Raw genomic sequence first — 15,892 nt, 5'->3', positions numbered from 1 at the left:
GATTCCTAACATGTAAAGCACTTACTGGTACAATCCACTAGAGCTGTCAAGTAAGGATGGTCAAACATTGCCCTTCTTTTATACCCAAACTACTTTCTTTTCAAACTCACCTGTCCCTCTCAAAAGGAACCCTGCTGTTGACTCATCATAGGCTGATCTTAAGAACATAAGACGGCCATACTTGGTCAGACCAAAGATCCATCTAGCCCAGTATCCTGTCTTCCGACAGTGGTCAGTGCCAGGTGCACCAGAGGGAATGAACAGAACAGGTAATCATCAAGTGATCCATCCCCTGTTGCCCATTCCCAGCTTCTGGCAAACAGAGGCTAGGGACACCATTCCTGCCCATCCTGGCTAATAGCCACTGATGGACCTATCCTCCATGAATTTATCTAGTTATTTTTTGAACCCTGTTATAGTCTTGGCCTTCACAACATCCTCTGGCAAAAAGTTTCCTCTGGCCAACTTTCTTCTTTGAAACAACTTACCCTGATGAGTAGGAAAAGAAACTCCAGAAGAAACTTTTGGGAGCAATAGAATATTAAAATATTATTGGATCTTCAGAGGATGATTTCATTATACCAATGGTGCCCAAACGTTTCTTGTTGCACCCCATCTCCTTACCAGTAATGGAAACTTCCATGCCCACCTCCATAACTTCACAGTTGGCCAGCAGAGGAGTTTGGGGTGGAGGTGGAGGCAGAACTGGGGATGGGGGAAGAGCTGGGGCTTGAAGTGGAGCTGGCCTGGGGGCAGAGAGGGAATAAGGGCAGAGCTGGGCTGTGGGTGGAGCAGGGGGCAGAGCGAGGCTGGGAGTGGGGCCAGGAGCAAAGATGGGGACTGGGAGCAGAGCCATGGCTGTGGCTGGGAATAGGGCTGGAGCACAGCCCGGGGCCAGAGTGGAGCTGGGGACATAGCAGTGCTGGGGGCTGGCCTGAACACCGCCGTGCCTCCCCAAATGTTTCTTCACACCCCTCTAGGGGGCATGTCCTACGGTTTGGGGACCAGTGCATTATACCATTTCAAACATAGATCTAGTCTCCTAGATTCATGTACCCAATTTAACCTTAAAATCAGCTCTTCCATCAAAGCCATTTTTCAGTGTATTCCTGAACTTGCTACTCCACGTGAAGGGATTTGTGTCTAAAACTGCTGCTCACCCACTTTTTCACTGATCAGTCCAACCAGTGGCTTAACGTGATCACACACCTATCCCTCTCATCAATGTAAAACAAAAGCTTGAATGACTATTACCTTCCAGGCTGCAGACCATCAACATCACTAATTCAGTGACCACTCACCCACCTTCTTCCCATACAATCTCTGATCTTGCCTGAAAATTGTCCCTACATGGGAAACCATCATCTGCACCCAAATCAGAGGCACTGAATTATCATTATCCCTCCATCAAACTTTGTCTCACTGATCTGAATGAAGAGCACTTCATGCCACTTTATCTTCCCATAATAATGTGTGTTTTATAGACTGAAACTTACCCCTGAGCAGAGGTCCAGCACAAGGAATTAGGCACCATCTGTATCCCACTCAGATGTGCTTAATTTTACTGCTGCAGTTTGCCTGTCCTCGCCTCCTCTCTCTCCACTCTTCTCCTTCCAGCCTTTCTCTGTGATTGCCATTAATATGGCTCTCCCATTTTCCTCCTCTTACTCTTTCCTCTCTTTACTCCCTCCTTTTTTGTCCTGTCTTTGCTCTCTTCCAAACAAAGCTATGTCTGATGTTTGGATAAGATTTATTTATACTCTTATATAAGTTGGTTTATATACTTAGTAAGGATGACATGTGAACATAAAACAGCTGTTCTGAGATTTTATTCCTTTCCTGCTTTTACTAGATACCCATACACATTGGGTAGATTATTTTTGTATGGCTAACATCCACCATCTCATTCTGTGTCTCTGTTGAATTTTACTTTCAGTAAATTCTGAAAATAAATTCCATAACAACAAAAATAGGAGAGCAAGACACAAATCTTCAGAGTTCCACTGAAATGAAACGTCTCCTAGAGACACAACATTAATTATTATAGTACTCTCCATTCCTCTTGGTAATCCAGTTTATGGTCCAAAATTTTCAGTTTATTCAGCTCTAGTCTAGTCTAAATCATCTTTATAAAAGTCTTTCTTTTAGATATAAATTACAATTGACTATCCCTGAAAAGTATTTTGTAATAGTTTGCAAGATGGTGAATATGCTTCAATTACATTTGCAGTGTTATTGTAGCCATGTTGGTCCCAGGATATGAGAGAGACAAGATGGGTGAGGTAATATCTTTTATTGGACCAACTTATGTTGGTGGAAGAGACGAGCTTTCGAGCTCAACAGAGAAGAAGAGCTCTCTGGAAATCGAGAGCTTGTATCTTGTACCAACATAAACTGGTCCAATAAAAGACATTATCTCACCGATCATGTCTCTCTCACAAATTACATTGACATTTGGTCTCCATATTCATATTTGACTGAATTATTAAAAAAAAAAGATGCTTGAACAGTTTTGTAATATCTTTGTCATGAGTGAGTTGAAGTCTCCTGCATATACTTTATTTACAATAAAACAAATAGAAACTGTGTATGCAGTGGGGATTACCCCATGACTGGGATTTAAATCTGGAGGCCCCACTGTGTATGTAAAAACCATTCTTGATGGTAGGGGGCAACTGTAATTCAGTCAGGTTCATGTAACTTATTGATCCTAGTGGGCAGGATTTTGTGAACTGCCAATGCAGAATACTAAGTACAAAGTTATTCAGGAGTTCTGAATCCCCCTTCTCTTCTGGTTACAGAGACAGTAGTGGGTGCAGTAACATTTTATTGCTGTTCTCCCAACAGGCCCCCAGTGGCGGCAAAGGAGAGACTTGCAGCACCAGGTCACCATTTAGCTGGCCTTTCCAGCCACAATTTGTTTTGGCTCACAAACAGAATATCTTGTGGTGTCTTTTAATAAATTATTAGTCTCTATCAGATCCTAGTCTGGGAAAACCATTATCCACTTTCAAGATATAAGTTTTCTGTCTTTGCTAGATATGAGACTTTTGGAAGCCAAGGGAAACATTTGATGCCAGATTCTGTCTTCGGATGCACATATGCAACTACCATTGACAGCCTTGGGAGTTTTCATGTGTATCCAAGGGTAGAATTTGGCCCTGGTGTGTTTATTTCCATGCCAGTCCCCAGGACTCATTCAGTTTGGAGCCATTTCATAGCTGTGCTGATTTCTGAACTCTGAGAGCAAACTGAAAAGTGGAAATTTGTCAGTGAAGGGTTGAAATATTATGTGCTTTTATTTTCTGTTTACTAATCTGAGACCACCAAACATATGTCTTTAATTCAGACTAGAACAGAATAATAGCTTTTAGTAGTGAACACAGGACTTTTTGTTTATAGAAGCCTTCAGTTCAGTGTCTATTTTGGGTCTCAGAATGTTATTCAACACTGGAGAAATCAGTGGAGTTATTCAGGATTTAAACTGGCAAAAGAACTCAGAATGTGGTCCATGATTTTTTAAATCAAAACGTTGACAAAAGGATGTTTAGCCACAACACTCAGCTGTGGTTCTCTCTTTTGCTCTGGGTTTACATATATAAATTGATATTTAATGAATTATCTGTTATACAGAGATTAATTACTAAACATATGGTGTTAATACAACTGCCATTTAATAGCCTTTTAAATATCTAATTATATATAAATGCTATGGAGTCCATTGTTCCATTCAAAATGTGTATATTTGCAAAATTGCACACTAAGAATATGCAGATCTGCCTCTTTAATTCCCATATTTCAGAAACCTAATGATCTTACAAATGTTTTGTTCTCAACTCTTTTTTTAACTTTGAAGCAGTAAATCAGCTCCCAGAGGTGCTGGAACTGGTGGTGCTGCCACACCCACTGGCTTGAAGTGGTTTTCATTATATACAGGGTTTACAGTTTGGTTCAGTGGCTCTCCGCACCCCCACTATACAACTTTTTCTAGCACTTGTCAGCTCCTCTTCTTGTCAAGAGCTGGCCAGCAGTTAAACTAGTTCTGGCGTGATGCCTGCTTTTTTTGGCGCCAGACCATTCAAAAGGCATTAAAATAATGAAAGAATTGTGGAATACAGCCCCATGTTGGGAATAATGCGGAGGCATCCTGCTCCAGCAAGAGCTCCAGGAAGTATTGTGGTTCAGATGCCTCCTGGAGCTTCTGTGGATGCTGCTATATCACGACCCATAAAGAAGGTATAATGTGTGCTCCCCTAGGTGGGGCGCCAGCTCTACTGGCTGGTTAAGAGAAGTGGAGAAGTTCACAGTTCATTTGCATTGAGTAGCACTATTAGCAGCATCAGCACCATGGAATCCTCACATTATGCTCTGAGCATAAGGATCCCATTGTACCCAGCCTCTCTGTGAAGGATGCAAGAGGTGCCTTCAGCACCTAAGAAGGGCCCAGGCACAGTCTGGTCCTTTGTATTTAAAAACAGTACAGCAATAATCTGATAGTAACAGATTCCTTTAGCACCTAGAATTGGCTACTGTCATGTGGAAAAAAAATAAAAAGGAATGTTGTATCTTTAGTGTGAAGCTTGTACTGTAACCCAAGGACAGCCTTGCTATGTTATATTTTTATATGACATTTCTATTATAAAATATAAATTTACACCTACCTTTTGTCTTTTTGTTTTACAATGCTAGATTGGTGAATTATTGAGTACTACACACCCTGCCAACAAAGCCAGTTTAACTCTGTTTTGCCCTGAGGAAGGGGATTGGAAAAATTCAAACCTTGACAGACATAATCTTCAAGACTTCATCAACATTAAACTCAACTCAGCATCCATATTGCCTGAAATGGAAGGACTTTCTGAATTCACAGAGTATCTGTCAGAATCAGTAGAAGTGCCATCACCCTTTGACATTTTGGAACCGCCAACATCTGGAGGTTTCTTGAAACTCTCAAAACCCTGCTGTTATATTTTCCCAGGTGGAAGAGGGGACTCTGCATTGTTTGCAGTGAATGGATTCAATATGCTTATTAATGGGGGATCTGAAAGAAAATCTTGCTTCTGGAAACTTATCCGACATTTAGACAGAGTGGATTCCATTCTGCTCACCCACATTGGGGATGATAATCTACCAGGAATCAATAGCATGCTTCAACGAAAGATAGCTGAGTTAGAAGAGGAACAGTCACAAGGTTCTACTACCAACAGTGACTGGATGAAAAATCTGATCTCACCTGATTTAGGAGTTGTATTCCTCAATGTTCCTGAAAATCTGAAAAACCCTGATCCTAATTTTAGGGTAAAAAGAAGCATAGAAGAAGCTTGTTTCACTCTCCAGTATTTAAATAAGTTGTCTATGAAACCAGAACCTCTCTTTAGAAGCATAGGAAATACCATTGACCCTATCATTTTATTTCAAAAAATGGGAGTAGGCAAACTTGAAATGTATGTGCTCAATCCAGTCAAAAACAGCAAAGAGATGCAGTATTTTATGCAGCAGTGGACTAGTACAAGTAAAGATAAAGCTGAATTATTGCTGCCAAATGGTCAGGAAGTAGATATTCCAGTATCCTATTTGACCTCAGTCTCATCACTGATCGTATGGCATCCAGCAAATCCTGCAGAAAAAATAATCAGAGTTTTGTTTCCAGGAAACAGTACCCAGTATAACATACTAGAAGGACTGGAAAAACTCAAACATTTAGATTTCCTTAAACAACCAATGGTTACACAGAAAGACCTTACTGGTAACATACCTAGCCCAGCAGTGAAACAAGCAAAGCTGAAACAGCGAGCGGACAGCAAGGAAAGTCTCAAACCTGCCACAAAGACACTATCAACCAAGACTGTCAGAAAAGAATCTAAAGAAGAAGCATCTGAACCAGCAAAGCCTAGTCCTCCAGAAAAGCCTCAGAAAGTAGAAAGCAAGGAAAAGACTACAGTAAAAAAGGAAAAACCAGCAAAAGCAGAGACAAAATCTTCAGTAACAGAAAAAGATATGACAGCTAAGGAGGAGCAGCTAGTGAAATCCGAAATTGCTGAAAAACAAGCAGCAGATGTCAAACCAAAAGTTGCAAAAGAGAAGCATGTGAAAAAGGAAGCGAAAGTAAAATCTGAAGAAAAGAGAGAGGAAAAAGAAAAACCAAAGAAAGAGGTTTCTAAGAAAGAGGAGAAAACACCTACCAAGAAAGAGGAAAAACCTAAAAAGGAAGAAATCAAGAAAGAAGCGAAAAAGGAAGTGAAAAAGGAAGAGAGAAAAGAGTCTAAAAAAGAATTAAAAAAAGAAACTCCCCAAAAGGAAGCGAAAAAGGAAGCTAAAAAAGAAGAGAAAAAGGAAATTAAAAAGGAAGAAAAAGAATCCAAAAAAGACACCAAAAAGCTTCCAAAAGAAACAAAGAAAACACTTGCTCCTTCAACTGAAGCCCGAAAGCCTGTGACAAAACCTAAAGCACAAAAGAAAGAGGAATCTGTTAAAAAGGAAGCTGGGCCTGTTGGAAAACCAAAGGAAAAAGGCAAAATTAAGACGGTAAAGAAAGAGAGCAAGGTCAATGAAACACAAGCTGCTGTGGCTGCAGTGGGAGCGGTTGCCGCAGCAGCAGCAGCTGCTGGAGTAGTAGCTAATGGAAAAGAGCTTGAAGCTGAGAGATCCCTTATGTCTTCACCAGAGGATTTAACAAAAGACTTTGAAGAATTAAAGGCTGAAGAAGTAGAAATAGTAAAGGAAACAAAGCCTCAGGTAGGGTTAATAGAAGGTGAAGGGAAACTAGCTGACTCAGAACAAAAGGAAGCACATGAAATCCAGAAAGAAAAAGTAGATACTGAAGGACCTGCTGACTCTCCTGATGAAGGCATAACGACCACTGAAGCTGAGGGTGAATGTGAACAGACACCTGAAGAGCTGGAGCCTGTAGAAAAGCACAGGGTTGATGACAATGAAAAATTTGAAGATGAAGGAACTGGTTTTGAGGAATCATCTGAAGCAGGTGATTATGAAGAAAAGGCAGAGACTGAGGAGGCTGAGGAACAAGATGAAGATGAGGAAGAAAAAGCAACACTGGGCATCACAAAACGGGATATTGGCGTGGCAAGAGAAATGGGAGAGACTGAAGCTGATAAACATGCTAAAACTAAAGATAAATATGTTGAAAAGGCAGAATCTGAGGCAGGGGATGAGCGAGCTGAAGAAGATATGGAAGAGACAGTTGAAAAGGCAGAAACTGAAGAAGAAGCTGAGGAGGAAGACAAAATGGAGGATGTCAGAGATGAAGAAGCGGAAACTGAAAAAGTTGAAGCTGAAGAAGATTATGTTATGGCTGTGGTAGACAAAGCTGCAGAGGCTGGTGAAGTTGAAGATAAATATGGCTTACTCATAATCACACCAACTAAACACTCTGAACCTCAGTCCCCAGCTGTTGAACCAGCATCTTCTATTCATGATGAGACTTTACCTGGGGGTTCAGAAAGTGAAGCAACTGTTTCTGATGAAGAAAATAGAGAAGACCAACATGAGGAATTCACTGCTACTTCAGGTTATACTCAGTCTACCATTGAAATTTCTAGTGAGCCAACACCAATGGATGAAATGTCAACTCCTCGGGATATCATGAGTGATGAAACGAACAACGAAGAAAGTGAATCACCTTCTCAAGAATTTGTAAACATTACTAAGTATGAGACATCACTGTATTCTCAAGAATATACTAGACCTAAACTCTCTCCGCTTCATGATGCTTTCAATGGTTTATCTGAAGGATCAAAAACAGATGCCACAGAAGGTAAAGATTATAATGCTTCAGCTTCTACTCTCTCACCCCCTTCTTCATTAGAGGAAGACAGATTCTGCAAATCTTCCTTTCAAGAAATGTACCATCAAAGAGAAAATGAAATCAAAAGTACTGTTAAATTACAAATCAAAGATACCTTTTCACAGGCATTTAATGAAAAGCATAGCTCCGCTAAGAGTCCAGTTCAGAGTCCATCACCTCTGTCACCAGTTGCTAAAACACCACTAAGTGAACGTAGTGTGAACTTTTCCCTGACTCCCAATGAGATTAAGGCATCAATTGAACCTGTAGTGCTCACTGCATTGCCTGACGAACATCCAGAAGTTATTGAAGAGCACTGTGTCAGCCCTGATGATAAAACATTAGAAGTGGCGTCTCCTGCACAATCTGTTGCTGGTAGTGCAGGCCACACACCTTATTATCAGTCTCCCACTGATGAAAAGACCAGCCGACTTCCTTCTGAACTCATTGAAAAGGCAGCAGAGGCTCCGGTTAGTTTTGAATTTAGTGATGCCAAAGATGAGACTGCAAAACCCAGGATAAGCCCTATGGATGAGCCTGTGCCAGACTCAGAATCGCCTATTGAAAAAGTTCTCTCTCCTTTACGAAGTCCACCTTTGATAGGTTCAGAGTCTTCATATGATACATTTTTGACTGCCGATGTAAAGTCAACTGCCAGACTGACTGAGAGTCATTTTGAGGAGAAAAGTGAAAAAGAAGAGTCCCCTGTTCAGATAAGCCCAGTTTCTGAAGTCACCTCTGTGGATCTTTTCCAAGGACAGCAAGATGAAAAAAGTATGGCATTTATGCCAGCTAAAGGTTTTGGTCTAGAAAAGAATATGGAGGATATTGAAGCTACCAGTTCTCAGTCTCCACTGGTTTTGGATGAAAGGAAGCTAGCAGGAGATGTCTCTCCTACACAAATAGATGTTAGCCAGTTTGGATCCTTTAAAGAAGACACCAAAATGTCAATATCTGAAGGTACAGTCTCTGACAAATCTGCAACTCCTGTTGATGACGTTGTAGCAGAAGACACATATTCACATATAGAAGGAGTTGCTTCTGTCTCCACAGCCTCTGTTGCTACTAGTTCATTTCCAGAGCCAACTACGGATGATGTTTCTCCTTCTTTACATGCTGAGGTTGGATCACCACATTCTACAGAAGTTGATGATTCTCTTTCTGTATCTGTTGTACAAACACCAACAATTTTTCAGGAAACAGAAATGTCTCCATCTAAAGAAGAATGTCCGAGACCCATGTCAATTTCTCCACCAGATTTTTCACCTAAAACTGCAAAATCAAGAACACCAGTGCAAGAGCACAGATCTCCTGAGCGGTCAACTATGTCAGTAGAATTCAGTCAGGAGTCCCCTGAGCAGTCTTTGGCAATGGACTTTAGTAGACAATCTCCAGAACATCCCACAGTAGGCACTAGCGTACACCATATATCTGAAAATGGACCAACTGAAGTAGATTATAGCCCTTCAGAGATACAGGAACCTACTTTTTCACATAAGATATCACCTGTGGAGCAGACATGTTATACTCAAGAAAAAGATCTTTCAGAGATTATTTCAGTATCTCAGATTGAAGCTTCACCCTCAACTTCATCAGAACATACACCTTCACAGATAGCTTCTCCACTGCAAGAGGAAACACTCTCAGGTGTCATGCCACCCAGAGATATGCCGCTGCATTCTTCATTTACCTCAGAAAAGATGCAGAGCCTAGGAGAAAAGCTTTCACCAAAGTCTGATTTATCTCCTTTAACTACAAGAGAATCCTCTCCTTTATACTCTCCTAGTTTTTCAGATTCACCTCCTGCGATCAAAGAAACAACTGCTGCTTGTCACTCACCATCACTATCACTTCATGTGTCCTCAGATAAAATATTTGGTTACCATACCTCAGTAACACATGACACAATACAAGACTCTCTAACAAAACATAGTCCAGAGCCTTTAGCCTCCACAGAAAAAGATGAAGCTGAAAAAATCACCAGGTCAGCTGAGGCCATTAGTTACTCCTATGAGACAACTGGGAAAACCACCAAGTCACCTGAAGCTCTTAGTTATTCCTATGAGACAACTGGGAAAATCACTAGATCACCAGAGGCCATTAGTTATTCCTATGAGACAACTGGGAAAATCACTAGATCACCAGAGGCTGTTAGTTATTCCTGTGAGACAACTGGGAAAACCACCAAGTCCCCTGAAGCTCCTAGTTATTCCTATGGGGCAGCAGAGAAAACCACTAGATCACCAGATGCCATTAGTTACTCCTATGAGACAACAGAAAAAACCATCAGGTCACCTGCAGCCATGGATTATTTTTATGAGAGAACTGGAAAAACCACCAGGTCACCTGAGGCTAGTAGTTACTCCTACGAGCCAACAGAGAAAACCACCAGGTCACCTGAAGCCATGGATTATTCCTGTGAGAGAACTGGGAAAACCACCAGGTCACCTGAAGTCGTAGAATACTCCTATGAACCAACAGAGAAAACCACCAGGACACCTGAAGCTGTGGAATACTCCTATGAGAGAACTGGGAAAACCACCAGGTCACCTGAGGCTGTAAGTTACTCCTATGAGCCAACAGAGAAAACCACCAGGTCACCTGAAGCCATGGATTACTCCTTTGAAACAACTGGGAAATCAACGAGATCACCTGAGGTTGTTGGTTTTGCCTATGAGACACCTGGGAAAACCACGAGGTCACCTGAGGCTGTTAGTTACTCCTATAAGACAGACGTACATTTTGCTGCAGAAAAATCATCTCTAGCAGAAACCCGTCAAGATGTCGATTTATGCCTTGTGTCTTCCTGTGAATACAAGCATCCCAAAACTGAACTTTCACCCTCATTTATCAACCCGAATCCCCTGGAGTGGTTTGCAAGTGAAGAACAGTCTCAAGAACAAGAAAAGCCATTAACCCAGTCTGGAGGAGCCCAGCCACCTTCAGGAGGAAAACAGCAAGCACGCCAGTGTGACGAAACTCCTCCCACCTCAGTAAGCGAGTCTGCTCCGTCTCAGACTGATTCAGATGTTCCCCCAGAGACTGAAGAATGCCCTTCTATTACTGCAGACGCTAACATTGACTCAGAAGATGAATCTGAAACCATTCCAACTGATAAAACAATTACATACAAACATATTGACCCTCCACCAGTCCCAATGCAAGACCGAAGTCCTTCACCCCGGCACCCAGATGTCTCAATGGTAGACCCAGAAGCTTTGCCTGTTGATCAGAACTTAGGCAAACCTTTGAAGAAAGATCTGAAAGAAAAGACAAAAACTAAAAAGCAGGGTACTAAGACCAAGTCTTCCTCACCTGCCAAAAAAAGTGATGGTAAATCAAAGCAGGTGGCTTCACCAAAGCCAGGTGGCTTAAAGGAATCTTTAGACAAAGTTTCCAGAACAGCTTCTCCAAAGAAGAAAGAGTCTGTGGAGAAAGCAGCAAAAAATATCTCTATTCCAGAAGTAAAATCTTCCCGTGTTGAGGAAAAAGATAAGGAGGCCAAGAATGCAACAAATTCCACAACATCAAAGTCTGCAAAGACTGCAACTTCAGGTAAGGAAAGATCAGGACCTGTGTATATCAGGAAAAGATGTGGGGCCAGACTCTCAGCTGGTATAGTTGAACTATCTTGATATTTCATCAGCTGATAATCTGGCCTGTGAGGTGTGCCTGAGGAAAATCCATGTTTATTAAAAATCTATAGTATAAGGTTTCACATTTAAATTAATTAAATTAACTGAATCAACTCTTTAATCTGGAAAAAGCTAATAATGATTTAGATGTGTTAATTGATATCAAACAATTAGAGAGGCAATGTATGAAATATAGAGTGCAACTATTATTTGTCCAATTTGTTAGCCAGCTGGCTAAACTGAAAATTGCTATATGAAAAGTTAAATGAATAGTAAGCAACTATTTTCTTCATTATAAACATAATAAAATTGTAAAGTGAACAAGCCCGTTAATTGGTTTGAGTTGTGTGAGTGTAATAGGAAATTAGATGTGCTTTACTGTTCCAGTGCATTATTCCTTATTAAGTATTCAGAAGGCTGGTAGTTATCTAAGCATGCACTTCCATGAAGTCTGGCTACAATCTGATGGTGGTGGTTTACTAAACATATAGGGAGATCATTTCCTACAGACGTTCCTGTGCATTCAAAGAAGCTGTAAGTCCCATTTACAGGGTAGATAGTTGAAAAGGCACAGTTCCCCTGCAGGCTTACCCTGAGGGCTTGTTGAACTCAAGGATAATCTGTAATACAATGTACTTTATCCTGCAGCTAGGAACCTGTAGAATCTGATATAAAATACTGTGGTTTTCAGTTGACAGTACAAAAATTATGGTTAAAATGGAAATCTCTCTGCATAGATATAGATAAAATTTAAAAATTCAGATATTGACCAATTTGTTGTATGTGGGATTTGATATGTTTTGTTTTATGGGTTAAGTAATTTTTTTCCTGGCTTGATCATGAATCCACGCTTAACTTTATATTACTTGATTACATTAAAAAAACAAATCTTGAGTGGCTTATTATTATCACAACAGAAACAGAACATATTTCTACTAGACTATGTATTTCATCTCATATAGAGAAATTGCACCTTTTGAGCAAAATCTGTGCTATCTCAGGTGGAGAGAGGAGGGATAGAAAACCTTCTCCTTCCCCGAGTTCACCTGTGCAGAAGCTGCAGGACGAGGATATGTCCCTAGCAAACCGGCACTCCTCCATCTCTAGCCTTCCTATGCATATGCTGCTCCACTATCCCTGGCCTCCCAATGCAGATGAATAGTTGGTACATTCTTTTTTGAGCTGCAGTAAGATGAAGTCCATAGCACACTTCATTCCCCACTGAACTTCTGCCTGGTGTCAAGTATGTTCTGAGAACAAAAAAAATCTACAGTGCATGTTGTAGTGCTGGAACAGAAACTAGATTTTTTTTTATGACATAAGATTATGAAATATGCAACTGCTACTGGAATATTGTGTCCAGTTCTGATGTCTGCACTTCAAGAAGGATGCTGAAAAATTGGAGTGGGTTCAGAGAAGAGGCATGAGTGATTAAAGAATTTGAAAACATGCTTTATATTGAAAGACTCAAGGGGCTCAATCTGCTCATTTTAACAAAGAGATGGTTAAGGGGTGACTTGATCACAGGCTATGAGCACCTACATGGGGAACAGAAATTTGATAACAGAAAGCTCTTTAGTCTAGCAGACAAAGGTGTGACAAGATCCAATGGCTGTAAGTTGATGCTAGACAAATTTAGACTAGAAATAAGGTACAATTTTGTAACAGTGAGAATAATTGGCCTGGATTCTCCCTTACTGGAAATTTTTAAATCAAGTTTGGATGCTCTTCTAAAAATTATGCTCTAGTTCCAATGACAGCTATTGGACTTGAAGCAGAAATTAATTCAGGGAAATACTATGGCCTGTGTTCAGTAGGAGGTCTGGCTAGATGTTCACAGTGGGCCTCTCTGGCCTTAAAAATCACTTAGTACTTTAACTGCACTCTTTGTAACACACTGAGATTAAAAGAATGGATTTTGTTATTGATGAAGTTATGATTCTCAGCTCATGCCATTATCCTGTGCATGATAATAGCAGTGTCTTTTATAATATTTTTGTTGGAATGTCAAGAATTTACACCTTTTTTCAATTAAAAACCTCTTTTTTGGGACATGTGCATCCTAAGACTTGGTAGCAAAATGAAGCTTTCCCCAAACTTGTTAATATAGGGCCAGATTTTCAAATTTAGGCATACTTAATTGCATCTACCTAACCTATGTGCATAAACATTCAGTTGGGTAGCACAGATTAGATGTTTGCACGTGCATATAGTTACTTAGACATGTAACTGGCCCCATCTACACGAGAGCTGATTTTTGAGTATCTACACCTCCATCAAATCTTTGTGTACATAAATTGTTGGGTGCTCAAATGTATGGGCACAACTGTACATGCTGTCTTTGAAAATTAATTCTATATTTTATTTTGCATACTATTGCAGGAATTTAGAAAGATTACTTTTGACATATATATGTGTTCACTCCTTTCATAAGTCAGGAGAATATAGGGTTGGGCTGAGTTAGAATAAAGAAATGAAAACTAGAGGAAAATCTGTGCAGTTTCCTTTCCTCCACTCTCCATATAAAATAGTCTTTGAGAGGAGATGCTGTCCCTCATACTAATAATCCTCTCCAGTAGGCAACCCTCGGTCTTAAGTAACTACTTCAAAATGCCCCTGTGAGGTTTCTAGTACAAAGTAGTTCAGTGTTTTTAAAGACTATCTTTACTGTACAACTGATATTTTTTTCTGGTTCCCTTGGGTGTTCTCTTCAGAAGGTTTTAGTGTGCTCCAAGTTCCTCCCTCCCTTTCTTCTACCTTTGCATCTATATAGTAGGCTCCAGCAAGATACCCCTAGGATATCAACAGTTATCTCCCATCCTTGTCATAATGATGCCTCAAGAATCCCAAGACAGGTTCCAAACCTGCATATCATAACTGAGTGCCAAATGCTGTTTCCTTTCACACTCAGATAGTCCCGTTGAAGTAAATGGGACAGTTTGCATGAGTAAAGCAAGCAGAATTGGCCTTGAGTTACAACACTGATGTCTTGAAAAGAAAAAGTGTCAGAGAGTTGTGTTATCAGGCATGCAAGAGAATTCCAAAGTCTAGAAAAAATAAATCTCATTAATTGAATGGTAATTCAGTAATCACAGTGACTGGATAATTCTTGAATACTTAATAATGATCATTCTTGAATACAGTTCAAATGGTTGCCCATACCTGTAATGAATTTTTGTTCTATCAGATAGCTAGTTAAGTTTATTCTGTTCTTTTTCTCCCAATAAAACATATATATGGGATATAACCAAATTAGAGCATGCCATTAGATATAATAGGATAACAACATAAGGGCATCAGAGTGCACTGGAATACAGCAATGGCTGTGTGACGCAGGTACTAACTCTAATCCTCTCAAAAAAGAATGTCACCTTTAATGGTATAATGGTAGCTAATAAATGTGTGTTTCCACCAATAAGTGACAAGCTTTTATGCTTATTTTAAAAGGATCTGGAAATAGCAAACCAGCAAAATCCACAGCTGTGCCTCCAGGACCTCCAGTGTACTTTGACCTGGTATATATTCCCAACCACAGTAATAGCAAGAATGTCGATGTAGAGTTTTTCAAGAGGGTGAGGTCATCCTACTACGTGGTGAGTGGGAATGATCCTGCAGCTGAAGAACCAAGCAGGGCTGTTCTGGACTCCCTGCTGGAGGGCAAGGCTCAGTGGGGAAGTAACATGCAGGTAGGCACTCTAACAATATTTCTGTTTGTGAATTAAAATCGTTATGAAAAGCAACCACAGGAAGCAAGAGAAGCTACTAAGCTATGGCTGTTGTTTAGAAGAGTGTCCTTTTGTGTACTATAGATGAACTCTCCCTCATTTCTCTTTTAATAAGAGCGACATATGTGAGGATCAGGTTTTGGAATCCTCCTAGCCTAGAGGCATGATGAAAGGTAGCCAAGCCCAAGTGATCTTCGCAACAAGAGCAGGCTCAAGGGATTTGGCCAATTTGAGCGCCTAAATGTGGATCTAGGTTCTTTAACATAGACACCCAAGTTTTTAAAAATGAAGAAATACCATGGTAATATTAGATATTCAAAAATTAAATGTGACATGCTGTGCGTATGTGCAAGCACAGCAGCAGATTTTTCAAGGTACATAATGGAACAAGGCTTGCATTAGTATCTGATCCATAAAAACAGTGTGCTAACTCAATTAATTAAAATCCATTTGATACCTAATATTATGTTATATTCTGTGGTATCTTCAGGTGTCCTTTGTGCAGAGTAGAATATAATTTATTCATCTTCAGCTTTGGTATTTTCCATTTAGCAGCAGCATGGTGACATGTGTAATACAGTAGAACCTCAGAGTTACGAACACCAGCATTACGAAATGAACAGTCAACCACACACCTCATTTGGAACCGGAAATATGCAATCAGGCTGCAGCGCGCGCGCGCACACACACACACACACACACACACACACACACACACACACACACAC

At 40.4% G+C, this 15,892-nt stretch overlaps 1 protein-coding gene across 1 annotated transcript in view; it reads left to right on the top strand.

Annotated features, from left to right (window-relative positions):
- MAP1B (microtubule associated protein 1B) overlaps positions 1-15,892 on the top strand; it is a 110,875-nt gene that overhangs the window by 90,220 nt on the left and 4,763 nt on the right. Inside the window, exons 5-6 of the mRNA XM_024219741.2 lie at positions 4,690-11,359; positions 14,887-15,125. Of these exons, the coding sequence (XP_024075509.1) occupies positions 4,690-11,359; positions 14,887-15,125 (6,909 nt within the window). The remainder of the gene's footprint in view (positions 1-4,689; positions 11,360-14,886; positions 15,126-15,892) is intronic.

This window comes from Terrapene carolina, unplaced genomic scaffold (genome assembly GCF_002925995.2).
Source record: "Terrapene carolina triunguis isolate 2854851 unplaced genomic scaffold, T_m_triunguis-2.0 Scaffold69, whole genome shotgun sequence".
Classification (NCBI taxonomy): Eukaryota; Metazoa; Chordata; order Testudines; family Emydidae; genus Terrapene; species Terrapene triunguis.
Note: the sequence above shows the minus strand (reverse complement) of the source record. Positions and strands in the feature narration are given on the sequence as shown.